Source organism: Clinocottus analis, unplaced genomic scaffold, assembly GCF_023055335.1.
Source record: "Clinocottus analis isolate CAN_PGR_092001 unplaced genomic scaffold, fCliAna1.0.p SCAF_9, whole genome shotgun sequence".
In the NCBI taxonomy this organism is placed as follows: Eukaryota; Metazoa; Chordata; class Actinopteri; order Perciformes; family Cottidae; genus Clinocottus; species Clinocottus analis.
Window position 1 is genome coordinate 16,847,087 of NW_027176251.1, and position 19,567 is coordinate 16,866,653.

At 42.6% G+C, this 19,567-nt stretch overlaps 3 protein-coding genes across 5 annotated transcripts in view; 1 reads left to right on the top strand and 2 right to left on the bottom strand.

The window, feature by feature from the left end:
- Positions 1 to 1,625: 1,625 nt before the first annotated feature.
- zgc:172323 (uncharacterized protein LOC564165 homolog) lies at positions 1,626 to 5,772 on the bottom strand. Its single transcript, XM_068570598.1, has 12 exons — positions 5,549 to 5,772; positions 5,208 to 5,367; positions 4,869 to 5,018; positions 4,263 to 4,382; positions 4,074 to 4,169; positions 3,856 to 3,990; positions 3,655 to 3,765; positions 3,461 to 3,571; positions 3,206 to 3,330; positions 2,470 to 3,107; positions 1,920 to 2,304; positions 1,626 to 1,719 (listed from the first exon to the last, which is right to left on the bottom strand). Exons 1-12 carry the CDS (start codon positions 5,770 to 5,772, stop codon positions 1,626 to 1,628), a joined length of 2,349 nt encoding a protein of 782 aa, XP_068426699.1.
- Positions 5,773 to 7,752: 1,980 nt separating this feature from the next.
- tstd3 (thiosulfate sulfurtransferase like domain containing 3) lies at positions 7,753 to 9,727 on the bottom strand. Its single transcript, XM_068570410.1, has 4 exons — positions 9,588 to 9,727; positions 9,269 to 9,436; positions 8,664 to 8,823; positions 7,753 to 8,263 (listed from the first exon to the last, which is right to left on the bottom strand). Exons 1-4 carry the CDS (start codon positions 9,721 to 9,723, stop codon positions 8,206 to 8,208), a joined length of 522 nt encoding a protein of 173 aa, XP_068426511.1. The 5' UTR covers positions 9,724 to 9,727; the 3' UTR covers positions 7,753 to 8,205.
- A 714-nt stretch (positions 9,728 to 10,441) lies between these two features.
- The window catches only part of usp45 (ubiquitin specific peptidase 45), a 36,574-nt gene continuing 27,448 nt past the window's right edge, over positions 10,442 to 19,567 (top strand). For all 3 annotated transcript variants that reach the window (XM_068570173.1, XM_068570174.1, XM_068570175.1), the window contains exons 1-5: positions 10,442 to 10,723; positions 11,704 to 11,814; positions 12,286 to 12,455; positions 13,272 to 13,372; positions 13,783 to 13,883. In XM_068570173.1, the coding sequence (XP_068426274.1) occupies positions 11,712 to 11,814; positions 12,286 to 12,455; positions 13,272 to 13,372; positions 13,783 to 13,883 (475 nt within the window). In that variant the 5' untranslated portion in view covers positions 10,442 to 10,723; positions 11,704 to 11,711. The remainder of the gene's footprint in view (positions 10,724 to 11,703; positions 11,815 to 12,285; positions 12,456 to 13,271; positions 13,373 to 13,782; positions 13,884 to 19,567) is intronic.

Consider the following 19,567-nt stretch of genomic DNA (forward strand, 5'->3'; position numbering starts at 1 on the left):
TTTTCCACCGTGAAGACAAAGCACCATGGAGAGCTCCGCATCCCACATACACGCAGTTCAAATGGCTTACACGCTCCCCTGTTAATTATATAATTTAAATCTGATCATATTGACGAGAAGTGCATTTTTCTCCCTGAACTTGAACCTAAATGTAACCGCTGATCGTTCGGGTTGGATGCACATTAATAATTCGCAGTAACAAAATGTAATCTAATGATATGATCGTCTCGTGGCTGCTCATTATATCTCCCATTGACAGTTCTGGGCTCAAACTAATTGTCTCCCGCGTGTTCGCGTGGGATGAGCTCGTGGAACCGATGTGCGAGGGAAATATTGAACGCTTCACCATGAAGTCTGTGTATAATTGTTGTAAAACATATTTATTAAGCAATGATATATTACAGGAAGGTGCTTTGGCTCCAAATAATACAACATTATCATTTTTATTTTGTCTTGCTTGTTTTTCATTATATTGTCATCTGAATCATCAAAGTTTTATTGGCGATTGATATAAACACAATTTAATAGTTTAAAACCTCATTTTTTAAAATTTGTTTTTAGATATTCATATTTTTTTCTGAGTTGGAAACGTTATTATTTCATTCAATGTATTGTAACCCAATTTCTCAGGAATAAATGTTTATGTATAGCATATTTTTTCCAAAATGAATTTTTTTACTTATTAATTTGGAAATATATCAATTTTTCTATTACTCTAATAATTCCAATTTTTTAATTAGTTTTGTAAAAAAATTTTTTCCCACTATTGTAAAATTATTTTTGTGTGATATAATATAAGGTTTTTGATCTTCACTTGACTTTAGTCATTATTATAATGATGGCACAGAAAGGCCTTTGTTGCCATCATAACACTGTCCCTGTCCCTATCTTTGGTTGCAGTTTCTCTCAGAGGATTGGTGTGTTGCATGTCTTTGCTCTGAGCCCCTGAGCAGGACACTGAGCATGTTTGGCATCTGCTGGCTAGATCCAATCGCTCCCAATCAGCAGCAGGAGGAAAAGGTGTGGATGTGGATGGAATGAGGACAGGAAACGGCTGTGTGCCGTCACTCTGCTGCAGGACAATATTTGACTGATGAATTCCTTACCCCTCCAGAAAGTGTCAGGGTGACCGCCTTGACCCTCAGGTGTTTACGTCTTTCTCTCTGTTTTGCTGTTCCCTCACTTCTTCCTTTCCCCTTTTCAATGTGTTATCCTTCCAAGCAAAAACTATCAAAATAAGCAACATGTCTCTCAGCTGAGTAAAACATTTGCTTTTTACCAGCATTTCATGATTATAGTAAACCTGTGTCCTTATGCAGCACCTCAAGCACAAACACTAAACAAGACAAAATCATTGAATGCTGATAGCTTTATTTGCAGCAAGTAGAAAAGAGGGGGAGTGTAAGGCACACAAACGTTTAGAGACCATGTTTAGTGTTACTAGTGAAGCATATTTAGACACTGTGAGGTGAAGGTTTCACTCTGTGGCAAAGGGTCATTCATGGTCTTCTTGTCCAGGGCAAAGGGCAAAGGTCAGTGCCCAGACATGGGCTTTGGTCAGTGCAAAGCTCAGAGGGGCGTGGAGGTTTAAGGGCGCGGGGAGGTCAATTGGAAATTCATGCTGCTCATTCCTCATCGGAGTCGTCGGCTGCACCGGTGATGATGTAGGTCTGCTCCTGGTGGTCAACCTCCAGCACCTGATCCTCATTTTTAAACGTTCTTAAAGGGAGGGCAGAGAAGGGCCAAAATAAGTTTGTTGGACTTCAAAGTAGCTATATGCTGGCTTAAAAGCAGGTTTAAACACGTAAAGTAGGTATTTCCTAAGCAAGGGCATGTCTGTTTTTAGTTGTACTGCTGTGATACAAAGAATGCACTGGATGTATAAAAGAATTAGAAAAAATACCTGATGGTACCTTTACCTAATGAGTACCGTCCTCCTCTCCGTCAGCTCCACAGCTTGCTCTGCGTAGGGCTCATTGTTGCCGTCATATCCACCGGATCCATATCCTATCCCGGCCCCATCAGTGTCACCCATGCCTCCACCAATCTTCCCCATTCCACCAATGCCTGATACTGCAACACCTCCCCCCAAAGCTTCAGTTCCTCGATTGCCTCCAATTCCACCAGACATCACATTAGAACCCATTCCACGATCTTTACCTTGAGCTCTATCTATGCCTCTGCCAATCCCATCACCCGTTCCTCCACCATTTCCTACACTAAACCCCATGCCAGTGCCACTCATGCCCCCCGAACCTGCAGTGCCCCCACCTGCACCCATTCCAACACCACCCTCACCTTTGCCTTCGGTGCTGAATCCCAAATTTCCATCAACACCCACACCTCCAGCCCTAGTGCTCAAACCTCCAGCACCAGTGTCCATTCCCCCAACACCACTGCCCACACCTCCAGCACCAGTACCCATTCCTCCAGCACCAGTGCCAACACCTCCAGCACCAGTGCCAACACCTCCAGCACCAGTGCCCATTCCTCCGGCACCGGTGCCTACACCTCCAGCACCACTGGTCATTCCTCCAGCACCAGTGCCCATTCCTCCGGCACCACTTCCCACACCTCCAGCACCAGTACCCATTCCTCCAGCACTTGTGCCCAAGCCTCCGGTACCACTGCCAACACCTCCAGCCCCTGTGCCCAACCCCCCAACGCCAGCACTTGCACCAAAACCATTCATTCTTCCAGCACCCACTCCTCCCCTGTCTCCACCAGTACCCATACCCCCAGCACCAGCTCCTCCACCTCCACCCCCAGCTCCCAATCCATGAACACCACTCATGTCTGCCCCTCCTACCCTTCCAGTAGGACCCTTCTTGTCATCCGGACCGCCAGCACCCATTCTTCCACTCATTCCTCCAGCTCCACTACCGTGAGCCGTGCCCACACCCATTTCTGCTCCACTCCCCATGCCTCCAACACGTCCACCACTACCTCCCATTACCCCGCCACCCATCCCACCCCCCAAGCCTCCTCCTCCTCCTCCTCCTCCACTGAAGCTCATCCCACCACCAATGGCTCCCGAGCTACAGCTGGTAATGGACAGGGTTTGCATCATGTCAGAGAGTCGCAGATCTTCTCCTTCGATAAGTTTTCTGTAAAAAAAAATCAAATATTGGAAAAAACAAAACTTTTTTTTACGTTTATTTGAAAATATTTTATCGGCTGGATCAATCAGTATTTTTTCATTCACCTGTATGTTGTAATCTCAATCTCAAGAGACATCTTGACATTTAGAAGTTCCTGGTACTCTCGCAGGTGCAGTGCAATTTTAGCCTTTGTGGATTTTAGCTCAAGCTGGAGGGCCTCAATTCGAGCCTATTAGGTTAACAGAACCATAACATTACTGTTAATAATAAATTAGTGCGATGCTTTGTGTCTGAATGCATGAAAGTAAGCATATGTGTTCACAATTTACTCTGGTGAGACTATATGTGTCGATCTTTACCTGCAGGTCTTCCAGTTCCTTCTTGTACTTTTCTTGTGTCTCACGGATCTTGGCCTCCAGAGCTTCATTCTTGCTCCTCATGGCGTCCAAGTCACGGTCTTTGCTTTGGATCTGGAGATATTTTTGTAAATGTAATAATTTTGTATTGATTGTTTATAAAGCCTTATTAATTCATTTTCACTTTGGATACTCACATCCTTTTTGGCACCTGCTATTTCATCTCTAACACTGCGAACCCTATCCACATGCCTTGATGTCTTACTGGTCAGATCTTCAAACTTGTTTTTGTACCATGAATCCATCTCCTAAAAATAGGGAATGAATTTAATGACATGAGTTTAATCTACAACAATGAGAACTTTACCTCAGATGTGCTAATGTGTGATTATTTTTACCTGGAGATTTTTGGCTGCGATGTCGTCGTACTGCGTTTGGATTTGTTTCAAAGCAGCTGCCAGGTCCGGCAGGGCGAATGCACTCTGAGCTGACGCATGAGCCGAGTAGATCCGATTCATGAGCTCCTCAATTTCCTGGGGAAAAGAAAATCGTTAGTCATCATACAAAAATGGACGCCAAACTCGATACGTACTTCTTCCATTAAGATAGTATTCACCTGTTGATGGACCCGTTTAAGGAATTCAATTTCAACTTCCATCTGCTCCAGCTTCTTCTCCAAGGCAATGCGCGAGGAGGTGGCTTTGTCGACATCCTGAGGAACACACACCACGATTATCATGTGAGTTTGGGACTAAAAAATGAATTTGATGATGAAGGAGATATCAGCTAATTAAATGGAACTTACTGGACGGAAGGTTTCAATATCTAACTCAGCTTTCCTCCTTAGCTCCACTGCCTCCTGGTATCTGATTTTGATTGCCTCCAGTTGAGCAGCTGTGGACTCCTTAGCCGCCAAGGAAATGTCCTGAAAACCAAGAAACCAGAAGTAATATGGTCGTCAGCCAATTTTGCATTGTATATCTTAACCTCATCCCTGTGTGTTCATGTGTGTGGCGTACGTGTGTGTGTGTGTGTGTATGTGTGTGTGTGTGTGTGTGTGTGTGTGTGTGTGTGTGTGTGTGTGTGTGTGTGTGCGTGTGTGTCTTCAGATGTACAACCAAGCCATCTCATCTGTGCATAAAACATAGCTGAAGACAGCTGTACTCCATGACACCTTAACACGCTGAGGCACCTCTCCATTTGCCTGCCAGAAATAAGCCCGTTACCAGGTAAGGAACCTTGAAAACACCAAGTTGACGTCTTGTATCGTTGCTTGGATAGATCCAGCTACAGCTCAGTGAGGTGTAAACCTCGCCGGAAACCAAGAATTCATTCCTTACGCTCTGCTGAGCGTCTGAAATGTAAAAGGAGAAACCGAAGGCGATGTGCGGCTCGGAGAATCCTGTCTCACCCGCTGAACTCTCATCTGGTCGGCGATCTTCTTCAGCTCCCTCAGCTGCTCTTCATACAAAAGGCGCAGACCTGATGGATTCTCAAAGCGGTTCTGGTAGGCCTCGATCTCCGTTTCAAGAAGCTTATTCTGTTGCTCGAGTGAGCGAACCTGTGAGAGCACAAAAAAAAACAACCTCCTCTGTAATTTTGAGTGCATCTGAACCAGACACCACAATGTGTTCCCTGTCCATGTGCTCAAAGAGGTGAGAGTAATATGCTCCAATTTTTCAAAGAAAGACATTTTTAGCCGAGTCTGACAAATATAAGACAAATTTGGTATGTTTAAAGGCTGTTTTACCTTGTCAATGTATAGAGCCAGTCTGTCATTGAGGACAACCATCTCCTGTCTTTCAGTTGTGCGGGTGCTGATGAATTCTTTATTTTCGGCTGCAGCCACATCCAGATCCATGGGAACCTCTCCACTTGGCCCAACACAGACCATGGCTCCTGCACCCACCCTAAAGGACCCGCGTGCCAAAGAGACATTTGAAGAAGGGGTGGAAGGCATTTCATGACAAAATAGAGGAACTTACTTACTTATGTTCATTTTTTTACAATGACAAATACTAATTTAACTGTACAGGCTCCTTATTTATAAACCCCATCTGTCCAGTAGGCACTGGAGCTGACGGCGCTTACCCTGCTCCTGACATACGAGTCCTGCGTGCAGTGGAGGCGGTCCTCCGTCCCACTGACTCCCCACGCATGCTGCCAGCCCCGGCTCTGCAGGAGTAACCGGCGGAGGCATGACGGGCGTCTCTCCTGGTGGGGGATGGGCTGGACACCCTGACCTGGTAGGACGAGCTGCTGCTGTCCTCAAAGTGACGGCGATAGGACGAGATCCTCTCCGGGCTGCGGCTCATGGCGGCGGCGATGACCGTGTGTCCTCTGGTTTGCTGATGGGAGATGAAGGAAATGCTCAAAACAGGGCCTGTCTGTGGTTTGCTGCACTTCACTTCACTGTTCCACCTTGTTTGCACTCCCTGGTTGTCAACCAGCCTCAGGTTTTATACTGCCCGTTGCCAGCCATACCCCCAGCTTTGTCAAAGGCGGACCAGTTCATGAGCCCACACCTGTGGAATGTCGAGCCTTTGCTCCAATTCAGGCTTGACCTGCCACTCAGATATCTGCCAGCAGCTTGTGAGGAGCAGAGCGTGGCTGTTATAGTGGCTGACGGTATCACCCAGTCTTTCTGCAAAACACAGAATGCCATCATCAGTCTCCCTTTTACCAGAAGCACAGTGAGTTTTGCTGGGATTGTCATACGTCTACCACCTCATTGTCCGCTGGGCAGCAGGCAGGCAAAGAGACGGCGTCCAGCAGCAGCCAGTAGGTGCAGCACTGACGTGATGTGCTCTGATGGGACGAGGGCCTTTAATTGAATGCTGAGCTGAAGCTGGAGGGTGACCTGATGAGGCTGCGGCCGAGGAGGAACAAAGAGCCCCAGCATGATTTGACATAAATTAGCACTTATTTGTGTGATGTGTTTTCAACATATTAAAACCATAGTAATAGGGGAAAAAAAGAAAATTAAATTAACTGCGGCTGAGGGGCATTGAGGAGGCAGAATAAAAGGAGAGGGAGGGAGGGGGTAGTCTGGAGGTCATGGTTGACATGGCACATGTGATATGGGGGGAGAAAACAGTGCTCATGTCTGTCCAGGGGCCAGTCTTCTCTCTTGACACTTTCAGGGTCACTTGGTCAGGGGTCAGTAAACACTACACTGTTCCTAATATTTACTGTAAACATTAAATACCAGCAACATTAACCCTCAAAGAAAACCCTAGACCCAGATATTACACAGAGAGAGAAACGCACACACACAAACACACACACGCGCAGAACATTCAGCACATTTATGAAATGTGTTTTCCTGTGACAACGTCCTGATGGATTAAGCTTGTGTCTATTCCTTTCCACTGAACTCCAATCTTGCAGCAGCGTGGGACTTTTTGGGGGTGAGGTGGAATCAGTCACGTGAACAATCCATCTTTAGCAGACCAGCTCTTTCTTTTTATGTGGCAACCAAATAGCGTCATTCATCAGTGAGGTAGTTTCTATTTATAAACCCTCAATTCAAATGCAGACCCAGCCCCACTTTCCACGTCTAATTGTTTAATTCAGACAACAATTGCAAAGGGAAACACAAGGTTGAGATGGTGTGGACGTGCTTCTTTCCAGAGTCATTTATCGCTTTTTGTGTTAATCTCATGGAACGGGCCTAATGATAGGGTGTGGTTACATGGTTTGAACTCACAGATCTGTTGAACAGTTAAATATGAATCATTTAGAGGTTCCCCTGCTTGGTGGGAGAACACTGTTTATAATATGAACACAAATGACATTAACACCTCTGAGCCAGATTATTTACTCACGCATCTGGTAAGTCACTTTGAGGTCAGTTTTCTTGACAATGATTCAGCATCGGCGAGCTGCCTCTAAGTTTTGTGGGGCACTCGGGTGATTTAGACATCCTGATTGAACCGATCACGAGAATGTCATGTGTGTGGATGCTCAGCTCAAGCTGTAAAAGGGTAAGTTAATAAGGAAGAAGGTCCCTGGCAGCAACCGACATAGTGCGGTAGTGTAAAACAAACACATTCATTATCGTGGATGACGAAGGAAGCTGTTATTGTTCCCTGTAGAGTGGGTGGCACATTCATACTGAGACACAGTGGTTATTAGACACAGCCCTTCAATACCGTAGATCATCTCCGGTCCCTGCAGCTGTCATCTCAACAAGCCGCCCTGTGCATATCGCCTGAAAAGATATTTTACAAAACACAAACTAGACATCACTGTTAATCAAAACTAGAATTGTATTTATTGAATGATGTTGGCAACAACTGCAGATGCATCTATGAGCATCAACTTCATTTAAACTCATAATTTTATACAGCAAAGTAGTCATTTGCATAGATAAGATAACCCTTATTGTCTATTGATGTTGGTTTTTTATTATGGTTGGTTTTAGAGTAATCACAGGTTATACATTTGTCTCTTTAGAAGTTGTAAAGGATTTATAAATAGTCCTCTGAGGAAATTAAATTACAAGTGACTTCAAGTAGCATTACAGTAGTTTTAAAATGTTTTCCCTTAGATGACTTATTGTTGTGTGTTGAGCCCTCTGGTTTCAGTCTTTGGGATTCACAGATGAGGGAAACAACAGGCAAGTCAATGAACATCTTAAAAAAACTTAACAAGACGCCTTTACACCTTTGATACTCTCGGTTGCCAGTCTGATCTCGGTTAAAAGCTTAAAAGAATTAAATTGTTCCAGTTTTGCCATCCCTGGATCAGTTCTGCTGTTCATTTTTCGCCCAGTCTTGCCATCCACCCAGGTAATGCTGAACACTGAAACGAAAGGAAGAAAAAAATAAAAAGGTTGATGAAATGTTGCATGAATAGAAACGCATCAAAAATAAAACTGCATTTGTGTTTGAAGTATACTCTGCATGTGTTATGTTGCAGCTCTCAAAGGAGCACAGCATGATGGGCTGGCATTGTGCAACAACAGTTGCAGTCATCTCAAGCTGGTGAAACTGTCTCATGACGAAATAACAGAGATAACCTTCAGCTGTAACAACGTAGTAATACTCAAGCCTCGGCTTCGACAGTAAAGAACACATTTAACACAAACAATAACAAGAAATCGTATTCGACACTTCCTATACATGCCTTGTTCAATAATTTGTAGATTTGACAATGAGGTGCAAAGCAATGATTGTGGCAGACACGCGCCAAGGAGACTCACTCTTTGTATCCCAACGATGTGGCTGCGTTGAGCGCCGTCTTGCTCCTGACCCCTGCCAGACAGGTGAACACAATGTTATCCGTCTGCTGGGGCATTTCACCGCCGTACTTTTCATTAAACTCTTCTGGACCCAGCTGGAGGGCAGTGTTCACCTGTCCCACTGCAAAGTCAAAGAAGCACAGACAGGTCAGCTGTTTCCAGTAGAACTTGAACTCTGTGCCGTGAATGGGATGTGTGTTATCTGGGAGCTGTAACAAGTGTCAAAGCATTGTACCCAGATACACTTATCGGGATTATCTAAGGAATGTTAACCACAAAGATAGTTGTGCAGCTTGTCTGCCGGTGCATTCATGTTGAAATATACCTAATTTGACTGTGAATGTGATATTGAAGCATTTCTCCCCCAATAAAAAAGCCTGCAATTATGAACTAAGAAACAGCTAACCAAGCATCAATACAACAAGCATATGTGTATGACAGAACATTCACACATCTGCACATAACATAAACTGTTCACATTTGCAGACTGGTCAAACTACTGGATATGATGTTGCATCCCCTGCCAAGCTAACACTAGTGTATACTTCAGGAATAACAACACTCACGGGGGACGTTGATTGACCCGGGGATGACGCCGTACTCCCTAAGCTCCCATGGTTCCCTGACATCTATGACCACAGCTTTCCGGCCCGCCAGGAGCTGCTTTAGCTGCTCATAACTCACATCCGTGCTCGGTGGCGCAGAGCTGAACCCGCAGAGCTGCGACCCTGTGGCTGAAAGCGGAAAACAGGCATATCAAAAGGCTACACAGGCACAATGTCAAATGGTGCGTCACGAGCCAACCGGCTGACATTCATGCTGACATTGCCCTGCACCTGGGCAGCAACGCTATAAGACGACGCCAACGTAAAATGCAACGCTCACTTTTGCAACCGTGGTGGGTGTTGACAAGGCTGGACGCAGGGGTTCGTCCGGGGACAGAAGCTCCACGCAGGACGGCACTGTTCCATAACAGCCGCGGAGCGACCCCCGCAAGTCCCCAACACCTTCTGAGAGCCATGTGCCAGTTTACACACTATGTGAAACTCTATATTCCCACCTTGTCAACATAAACTCGTCAGTACGCAATAACACTACGTGCGACAATTATCGTTACGAGAAAACACCAGATACCCACTGCTCACGCTCACCCTGACGACATTGACATACGCATGCGCAGACGTATGGATCCCCAGAGGGACAAACTACTCCTTCCTTTCACTTCCTATTAAGTGCAAACGCGGTTAAACCGACAATCAATACAAATAGGAGGTACGTGTCCAAAGTAGCTGTAACTGATGACCTTTAAAAGTATCAAGAGCATATATTATGATGCATTCATGTCCATGGAAAAGACGGAACAGTGACAATGATGCGTCTGTCCACATCTGGCCAGTGGTTTATCAGTAGTCAGTAGTATTGAGCCGGTTATGTGAGTTTACCTGAACGCAAATCAAACATATTTTTAATATGGTGTGCGTCGATGATAACGATAGTTACCCATTACTTGAAAATACATATTTGAGACCACATTACATATATTAATTACGTTTGCATCCATAGTAGGGTACCGTCATTTTTCACGTATCCCAGATTTGATCTCTGGGAATAGAACACAATAAAACGTTGAAACGCTCTTCCACGGCACCTGTGACGCTTTGCCTTTTCTAGAAGATTTTCCATTGTACGTGAATGCAGCATTTGGTCCAACTGAGCTTCCGTAGTGCGTCACATGTTGACTAGTGTGCTAGTTTATGCTATCGAAAGCTCGAAAAAGAATTGAATGTCAAAGGCAAAAACGAACAATTATTAAGACAATTGTGCTGTCATTGTCGGTACAGTGCACTTTTCTTTGACATGCCTTAATATATTCGTGGGTTGTTGGATAAACACACATGTTAATGTTTTATTTATCCTGACGAGCTAATGTAGCTAGCCTGTTTGCTAGCTAAGAAGAGTTGACATCTTACTGTTGGCTGTAGGTTAGCTAACACAGTCAACATAGGAGCTAAAATAAAGAGGTGAGTGCATACTGCTTTTTCGCCCAGTCGAACTGCTGAAAAGTTGTTAATTTGTTGTTTAAATGTATTTGCTATATGCCTTTTATGCGTACCTAAATTGTCGGGGCAGATTGAGGCTTCCTAACGTGTTATTGCACATTAACGAACGGTTATCTTTCTTACAGTTTTTTCTCGTCGACATACGAGACGGTTACACGTTATCTGTTATTTTGGCTGAGTGCTCCTGTGAAATGGTTAAACAAATGGTGACGGTAATGTGACAGGGGACAGGTGACGTTCAGCTGTAGAGATGCTTAAGGATTGTCAAATGCATATAGGGCCCCCCAATATGAGGACAATGTAGTAGGATCATTATCTTAAACCCATAGGCTGCCATGAGATTATAAAATCCAAACATTGGAACGTTCATGAGAAGCAAAGTCGTTCACCTGGTCTCATTTCACATGAGCAGTGTTTCACCTGCTACAGACTTGACTGAATGTCTAAATCCCCTCAAAACGAGGAAGAAATGAACATGGCAGCAGGACACGACTGATATTCCAGTGATGTGACCAAGTATGAGTTGGTGTCTTTCGGATGTAAACCCAAGCCATTCGTTAGTCATTCGTTGGAAATAATTTTCAAGTCGATTTGAAAAAGATGACATTGTTCAAATTCAGGCTAATTTGTCAGGCAAATTTAGCTTTTCTCAAAACAAGGACTATGTTTTCATTGAGTTCAGAGTTAATCCGTGGCAAATGTAAATATTCCTAAAACTATAGCTTAAAAGGGGCTCACAGATTTATTGTAGATCCACTATAATGGGTTACTGTACAGATACTCACAGACTGCTCTGTAGCTAGTTTTTAAAGTATTTGTGTGCTACAAAAAGTAGCATGGATCATGGACGAGTGTGAGTGTGTTTGCAACATTCAGGTGTCACTGTTCTGTCAAAGTAGTTTAGACTTATAAGCACGTTTGTCCTCCTCTTTTTATTCAAGAGCTCCAGATGCGGCTAAAGGACCCCTTCTCTTTGAAAGCCGCCGATATGACTAAGCGGACTAATAAACCAAGAAAACCTCGAGATGAGGAGTCCTCAGATGAAGTCAGTGGTGAGTCACAGAAGCAGCACCAGACTGTTAAAGTTGGGGCTGTGAGTTTTGATGTGAGTGCTGGCACGGTGGATAGTGAGTGGCTTACCTCTTTAGTTATACTCCCAAAACAGGGCACTTATTTGTGCCTCGTTATAGTACTTTTTTGTAAAATGTTCATCAAGTAATTTACAGATTAAATGCTTCCAGTGTCCTTGGCTGTTACCAGTAGTAACATAACTTCATTGGTTTGAACTAAACAGTGATTGTTTTGTAATTTCTGTCTATTTTGTTACTAGGGCAATTTGTCTAACATCTATCTTCATCTTCTTTTTTTGTGTGGCTGTCCCATCACATGTAATTCAGTGGGTGTTGAGCACATCGTCTCCCTTTCCAAACAAAATGACTCAGAAGCCTAAATTGGGCCATAAAAGTGATAAGAAGGTATATCAAATAAATAAAATAAAAGCATATTTTCTTTTTTCAAATCAGGGTTGACTTGCCAGCATGTGAGTAAGGCGGTGGACCTGAACTCAGTGAAGAAATCTGTCCTCTCCAGCGTGTGGTTGGTGTGCTCTGACTGCTTAAAGGAGAGGACCATGATTGATGGAGAGCCAGCAGCATCCCATGACATCCTGGTGTGCTTAAAGTGTGGCTTCCAGGTAAGAATTGTTTAACAGTGATACTATATATCTCTCTCTCTCTATATATATATACATATATATATATATATATATAGATATATATATCTATATAGATATGTATATGTATATATATATATATTTATATATGTATATATATATATGTATATATCTATAGATAAATAAATATATATCTACATATATAGATAAATAAATAAATAAATAATGACAAAACTTGATATTATATTTGTGTCATTCTTCAAAATGCTAGTACATGGAGGGACATTATCACCAATAATGTAGAGTAATAATACCCTTAATATCATGGTTGTTTTGATTTGTTTACATGTATTTACTTTTGTGCATAATATGTAAAAGGAAGCGGGTACGGTTCACTTCTGTCTCTGCCTTTAAAATATTTTGGGTGAATTTAACCTGCACCCATATTTAGGTTGACAATTGAATTATTGCACTAGAAATATAAAGACGCATGCACACATGGTATCTTCTAATTTCTTTCAATAAGAAATAAACCTGTATATTATTCAGTAAAAAACTATAATGGTTACACTTAACCTTTGTAATTTCATTTAGGAGATAAATACATACACAAATAGAGAGAGAGAGAGAGAGAGAGAGAGAGAGAGAGAGAGAGAGAGAGAGAGAGAGAGAGAGAGAGAGAGAGAGACATACATAGACACACACACACAGTGTATTGTTTTTTTTTTGAAGATTTGGCTTTATTGAGGTGGAAATTAGTTTTTAATGTTTTGTTTTGGTGTGCTTGTGCTTTACAAAGACTTTTAACTTAAGAAATTTAACTGAACTCTGTTACAGGGCTGTAACCAGTCAGGGATCCAGCATGCTGACCGGCACCACCAGGCCTTTAATCCAGAGTCTCACTGCATCACCATCAGCTTGAGCACGTGGAAGGCCTGGTAAGAAATCTCTGGCTTTATTGTGAACCATAATGAAAAGCCAAGAATGCACGCCGTACCAATGTGTGTCAACCTGCTTTGACACACGCCAAGATGCCGTCAGTGTGTGGGCTTGCATAGAGATCAATAGGCGTGGGCGTCTTGTGTTTTCATGTGTTGTCTAAAACACCGCCTGATCTTTGCTACCACAGTTTAAAGGGCACTTTCAGTTTCTATAACATTATATATTATTGTATGTACTTATATTATTATGTTTGATAGTGTGTGTAAATGGTCCTCCAATTCAGCCAAGTAAATTAAGTTCTTAAAATATGTTGAATTTCTTGTTTTAGTTTCTTGAGTGTTTTTAACATTCCGCAGTAACTTAAAGCTGTTCTGTGTCTGCCTGCGACCCTGTCTCTTTGTAACAGGTGTTTTGAATGTAACGAGGAGCTCTCCACACACTGCAACAAGAAGGCTTTGGCTCAGACCCTGGACTTTTTACAAAAACACTCTGTCAAGGCAACATCAGGTAAGATGTTTGGCAACATCTTGGAAGTCTGCCCCCCCTCCTCCCTGCTGATAGACGAAAAAAATAATCTTTTATGAGACGCGTGCATCTTCACTGCAGTTTCAGCAAGACGGAAGTCAGTTCATTTGGAGTTTTGTTTAAACATTCTTTTAATTCAATAACTTCATCAGTTATAGCAGAAAACAATTGCTTTTTTTTAACACAGACATCCTGTAATGATAATACAATATCAATGGAACACAATTATTTATAATAATCTGCACAAGGGAACCGCAAACAAGGTTTCACGTGCCTAATGTCTTAGTGTCCGCAGCAGACCCATGCACAGGATGCCAAAGGCACAATAACACCATGGCTGTGTATCAGACTACAAGATCCATGGCTGTTGAACAAAGTGACCTGTAATACAGAGGAATTTATTGGCCAGAGGCCTGTCTCTCGAAGCTGGGTTAAAATACTTGGGGTTTCCCTCAGTTATCTAGCTGCACTTAACCAGATGTCCGCGGTCTCGCTTTTTGGTGTCACGAAGCCGGTTATCAACTCGTTAAGTGAACCCAGGTGTGTCTCATCTAGATCTGTGCTTGTGCACATAAAAGGGGCGGAGTTAACTCCGTGTGACCAATCGAGCACCAGGTAGAACCCGCGGAGAGCAACGTATTTTACAACGGAAGAGCAAACCATGATCTTAAGAATGGACAAAAAATATAGAGAAAGAATACAAGCAAAACTGCTGCAGCAGCCAGAAGCCACAAGGAATCTTGGCAAAAATCGGTGACTCTGTCAATGCGTAATATTGTAATATTAAATCACGGTCTCAAATGTATGTGCCTATTTTTATTATCTTTTCGTTTTAACAATTTAACCTCATTTCAGTTGCAATTCCAGTGGAGCTAAAAATACATGGGAGCAAGTTAAAACAAAATACAAGAACATAATTCAAAGCGGTCAGTAAGTTTATTATAATATCATCCAGGCTACATGTATGATGTGAACAATATACATGCATAGTCTACACAACATCTGAAATGGGTTTTGCCGGTCACTAAACACACGCTCTCTGCGGTGCGCTGCTTTTACTATCCGTATGCCTTCCTTAGTGGGATTCTGTAGAAATGGGCAGGCCATTTTTCCAAGACAATGATTGGCCAGTCGACGTCTTATATCCCCGCTGAGATCTTATCCGGGAACTTAACCTGCTCCGGAGCAGGTTAGGTGTTCAGCATAAGTTACCAGGGCAACAGACCCCGCTAAGAAGTGAACCAGCTTCATGAGACGGAAAACCCGGAGTTAATCCAGAAGTTACCTCGCTAAGCCGAAAGGCCTCTGGTCACATAGGTTCCAATGTGTTATTATTATTACCTACCAGGAATTGACTGCAGTACACCTACTCCCCCTGGTGGCGGTGGTCGTCTGAATCCTGGTATTTCACCTGTCATCAGTTAGTTATTAGGGAGTACTGCAGTGTGGCGGGTGAGACCCCTCTGTGTCTGGTGCATTATTTCCGAGATAGATACAGCTACTTCACCTGTGGTTTACTCCGATGCTTAGGGCTTGCAGAGCCTTTTTCCATGCCATGGTTATATAATTAGAATGTATCATTGACATTGAAATAACTGTCATATATATATATATATATATATATATATATATATATATATATATATATATATATATATATATTGCTGGATTTAGAGGTTGTGTCGCAGCAGGTTGCGTTCATAAGCCTGACTTTCAGTCTTATGTCCTCTCACTTCATTCCGGCCACCTGAGTCCTCCTTGCCCAGTCAGTCAACCCTATAGGTATTATCTCTGCCCCCCCCCCCCCCACACACACACACACACACATACATACTTACACACTCAAACACCTTCTGTTCCTGCCTCCATGTGACCACTTTCGGGTCTCACTGACCGCCCCCTGACTTGGCCCAGTGGCCAGAATGCCATCCGCCCCAGCCCAGTCAGGCTGGTCCCCCTCCATCAGTCCCTTGGCCACAGCTTCAAAATTGGGAGATCTGTGCTGCATCAGTCTCCCCCCCGCACCCTCCCCCCCAACCCCCATCACCCTACAACATCGCATGACTGCACACATTAGTAGAATTAAGCGCTCGAGCGATGCTTCCCGGCTGGGTTCCCTAAAGAACAAGAGCAGCTGCGCGGGGGTTCAGCCACTGCGCTGTCGTTCTTTGTCTCTCTATCGCTATCCGTTTCCGTCCCGCGCTCCCTCTGTCGAGCCGCTGGATGTCTCACCACCTCTGGGCCTGTGTGCTGCACTAGTGGGAGCCAGGGTCCTCAACAAGTCAGAGCGACTGGATCCGAACAGCTGGAGCTGAGCACTAACCCTCAGTGGACACACTCGCAGACACACAAACACAGAAGGTTTCTTTTCTTTCTGTATCATATGTTTGTTGGCCACTACAAATGGTTTCATGTCTCAGTTATAATTATAATGAATTGAACTCTTGTGTATTCTTTGCAAAAGGGAGCACAAACTCTCCCGGTAACAGAATCAGAATAACTTTTATTTGCCGTGTACATTACATACCTGAGGAATTTTCAGACTTATTTGAGTAAAACGTGTTTTTAAAGGGCTTGTATCGTCTGTGTTTTTTAGGCTATACCCAGCCACACAGAGGTTTAGGGACTGACAGGACCTCATGTAGTATAAATGAACACAAGTAACTAATGTATTCACACATTAGATATGCTGTATTGTTGACAAACGTAAGCATTTCGAGTTTGTTAAGAGCAGAACCATTCTTTCCAGTTTAATTTCCCCATCACTGATTATTTAGATTTCTGCGCTGTTCTTTCAGTTATGCTGTTTCTCCGAACAAACTCTTGCGTAGTGCACAAGTTCTTTGAACCAGATAAACAGAGAAGACTGCGGATGAGCAATTTGTGTGTGTTTTATATTGTCCATATATTTGTGAAGCTGCCCTTTTGTGCACATGGTGCAAACCAGGGGTCCACGTTGGTGGGAATGGCCTTTCTGTGCTGGACAGTTGCTACCTACCCATTTTGTCTCTTTAAATTACCTGTCACCTTTCCTGCCAACCAATTGTTCCACACCGGTTGGCCGAATGGAAATAGAAGCAGGCTGCCATTGTTGCAGCAAAATAGGCGGTTGTTGTCTGTTGAGGAGCTTGTGAAATTGCATTTCAGTATGAAGGCCATGTTTTCACTGGAAACTGCTGTTGTACGGTTTTTGCTATAGACCCCAAGCACAAAAGAACCCCAGCAAGGATTTATTTTTTTCAGAATTCATAATAATTTTATACAACAACAGCTCTGGGTAGAAAGAAAGTCGATTAACTGTGCTCTCTCACCATCAAGGCTTTCAGCTCAAGTACCAGAGTCCCAGTAAAAAGCGAATTGACCTCAGGGAGCTAGACTCCAGTTTGTAACACAGCTGGGGAGTCTTTGTGGAGCAAATTAAAATATTGGTTCTGAATAGGCACCAGAGCTCGTCTCTCATTGGAAGCTGTCAAATATGTCTCGTTTTATGCAAGCAATTGTTATCAATCGCTATATTACAGTGTCATTGTATTACCATACTGTGTATTTTAATTTTTTTTTCATCGCAGTTTCTCAAAAGAAAGTTTCTTAAAGAACAGTTTCTTAAAGAAACTCTTTTAAAATGATTCATCATGATGCTAAACTGTGGGTATTTTTATAATGAATTAATTCAGATATAGATTATAAAAACATTATACATTCAATTTCATGAAATCCTGACATTAAGTTGTTTGGGCGAAAACATTTTGAAACAAAAGTGCTATTTAAAGATATTAAAGTATTAAAGCAAAATTAGTGTGATGAATTATATATATATATATATATATATATATATATATATATATATATATATATATATATATATATATATATATATATATATATTTCCAGCCTAATGGCGCAGCACACTAATTTTATTTCCATCTTCGTCTTTTCTAAAGGTCAAAAAATCTATCTGAAACTAAATATGTATTCATGAACATTTACCACAACTACTATATATATATATATATATATACACACACACACACAAACACATTCATTCCCAAAATTGCATACTCTAAAGAGCACAAGGCAGAACTGTGTAAAACCAGGTTCTGCCCAAAGTCAACTGGATGATTTTCCATGTTATGAAAAAACGACTATCAATGATATAATTATATTATTCGTAATTTTCAATTTATTTTTTTCTCATTTTAACTGTGGCATCTATATTTTTTTGTGTATTTAACTTCAGATCTTTAGTGTCGTAAGGACAATTATTTATTATTTATTTATTTAAATAAACTTTTTTGAAACGTCTTCGTCTCAGCAGTACGACGACGCATCACTGTAAATAAACAATTTAATAAATTAAGGGTGGAGCTAAAATGTTCTGCCATGAGATTAGTATTTTTGCAGTATATGCTTTCATGGGGGGAAGGTTACCAGATGCTTATATGAGGGATATTTACATACTGTTTGTCTGCATTGCCTGTTTGACTCTTTCTTGTGATAAAGAAAGTTATGAAACGGTTATGTGCTCAGAATTCAACCGGTTTCACTTTCCTGAGATTGATATCTCGATCGACTTCCTCCTCTGAGACATGTTGGCTGAAGTCGATGATATGGCGCTGTATGATTACTGCACCTTTGCTCACCTGGTTTTCTTGCCTCTGGTTGTTGATTTTTTGGAAAGCGTAGGCTTTGGTTCACTGTCAGTTTAGCTCAGCCGAGTCGGTAGCCAGCAAGATGCTTGTCCCCTGGTGGTGCTTTCATGGAGGTAATCAAGGGTGATCCTGTCTTTATTCCCACCACCGCACATGAAAGTAGGCCAGATAGTGGGTAGCAAAAGTGTGTGTGTGTGTGTTTGTGTGTCTGTGTCTGTAAGTAACATGGCACTGGCTTCTTTTGGCCTCAGATGGCAAGGAAACAGGCTTTTTGTGCCCTGCAGTCACAACAAATTAGTGAATTAATAAGACATTTGGTGTTGCCTGGCCTTCCTCTTGACTGCCTGCTCTGCATGAAGGGAGCTGGCCTTGAACCTCCACACTGCTGCGATGTGTGTGTGTGTGTGTGTGTGTGTGTGTGTGTGTGTGTGCGCGTGTGTGTGTGTGTGTGTGTGCGTGCGTGTGTGTGAACTGTGAACATGGAGGAGCCATGAAGCCCACTGGCCATGCGATTTGATGTTGTCTCAGCCCAACTCTAAATCTGATCAGGAAGGCTGAAAAAGTCACTAAAAATGGAAAAAGAATTTTTACAGCTTTTTATTTTGGGCTTTATTATAACAACAAAGTGACTATGAGATAGAAGGTGTGTGTGTGGGGGGTCGGAGGGGCGGGTGGGGGTGCGCGCGGCATCAACTTAGGTCATGTAAATTTAAGAGAGCAAGAAACAAATGTTGGTGTAAAACTAATCGAAAGAATATGCATAGTTTATGGCATTGTTTCCTGAGCTTGAATTGTCTTACACAAGGCCAGTTGTTGGCCTTGTTTCAGCTCGACAAAATGCCAAAACAATGCAAACACAAGCGTTGCAGAATGTTGTGTTTTTTTGAAAGGTTTCAGTAAAGCTTTTGTCTTTTCTTTTTTAAATTATTTTGCAGTGCTGACTTTGGTAAAAGCAAACAAGGCCTTTGTGTGTCCCTTGTGTGAAAAAAGAGCAGGGAGTGCAGGAGGTGTTGGTGT

Excerpts from the sequence above, each read along its gene's own strand:
- tstd3 (XM_068570410.1), bottom strand. The coding sequence starts at position 9,723 with ATGGCTCTCAGAAGGTGTTGGGGACTTGCGGGGGTCGCTCCGCGGCTG. Across the intron at positions 9,437-9,587 it reads CACCCACCACGGTTGCAAAA|CCACAGGGTCGCAGCTCTGC; the intron begins GTGAGCGTTGCA and ends TTCCGCTTTCAG. Across the intron at positions 8,824-9,268 it reads CGGGTCAATCAACGTCCCCC|TGGGACAGGTGAACACTGCC; the intron begins GTGAGTGTTGTT and ends TTGACTTTGCAG.
- zgc:172323 (XM_068570598.1), bottom strand. The coding sequence starts at position 5,772 with ATGAGCCGCAGCCCGGAGAGGATCTCGTCCTATCGCCGTCACTTTGAG. Across the intron at positions 5,368-5,548 it reads ACTCGTATGTCAGGAGCAGG|GGTGGGTGCAGGAGCCATGG; the intron begins GTAAGCGCCGTC and ends CGGGTCCTTTAG. Across the intron at positions 3,108-3,205 it reads ATTGAGATTACAACATACAG|AAAACTTATCGAAGGAGAAG; the intron begins GTGAATGAAAAA and ends TTTTTTTTACAG.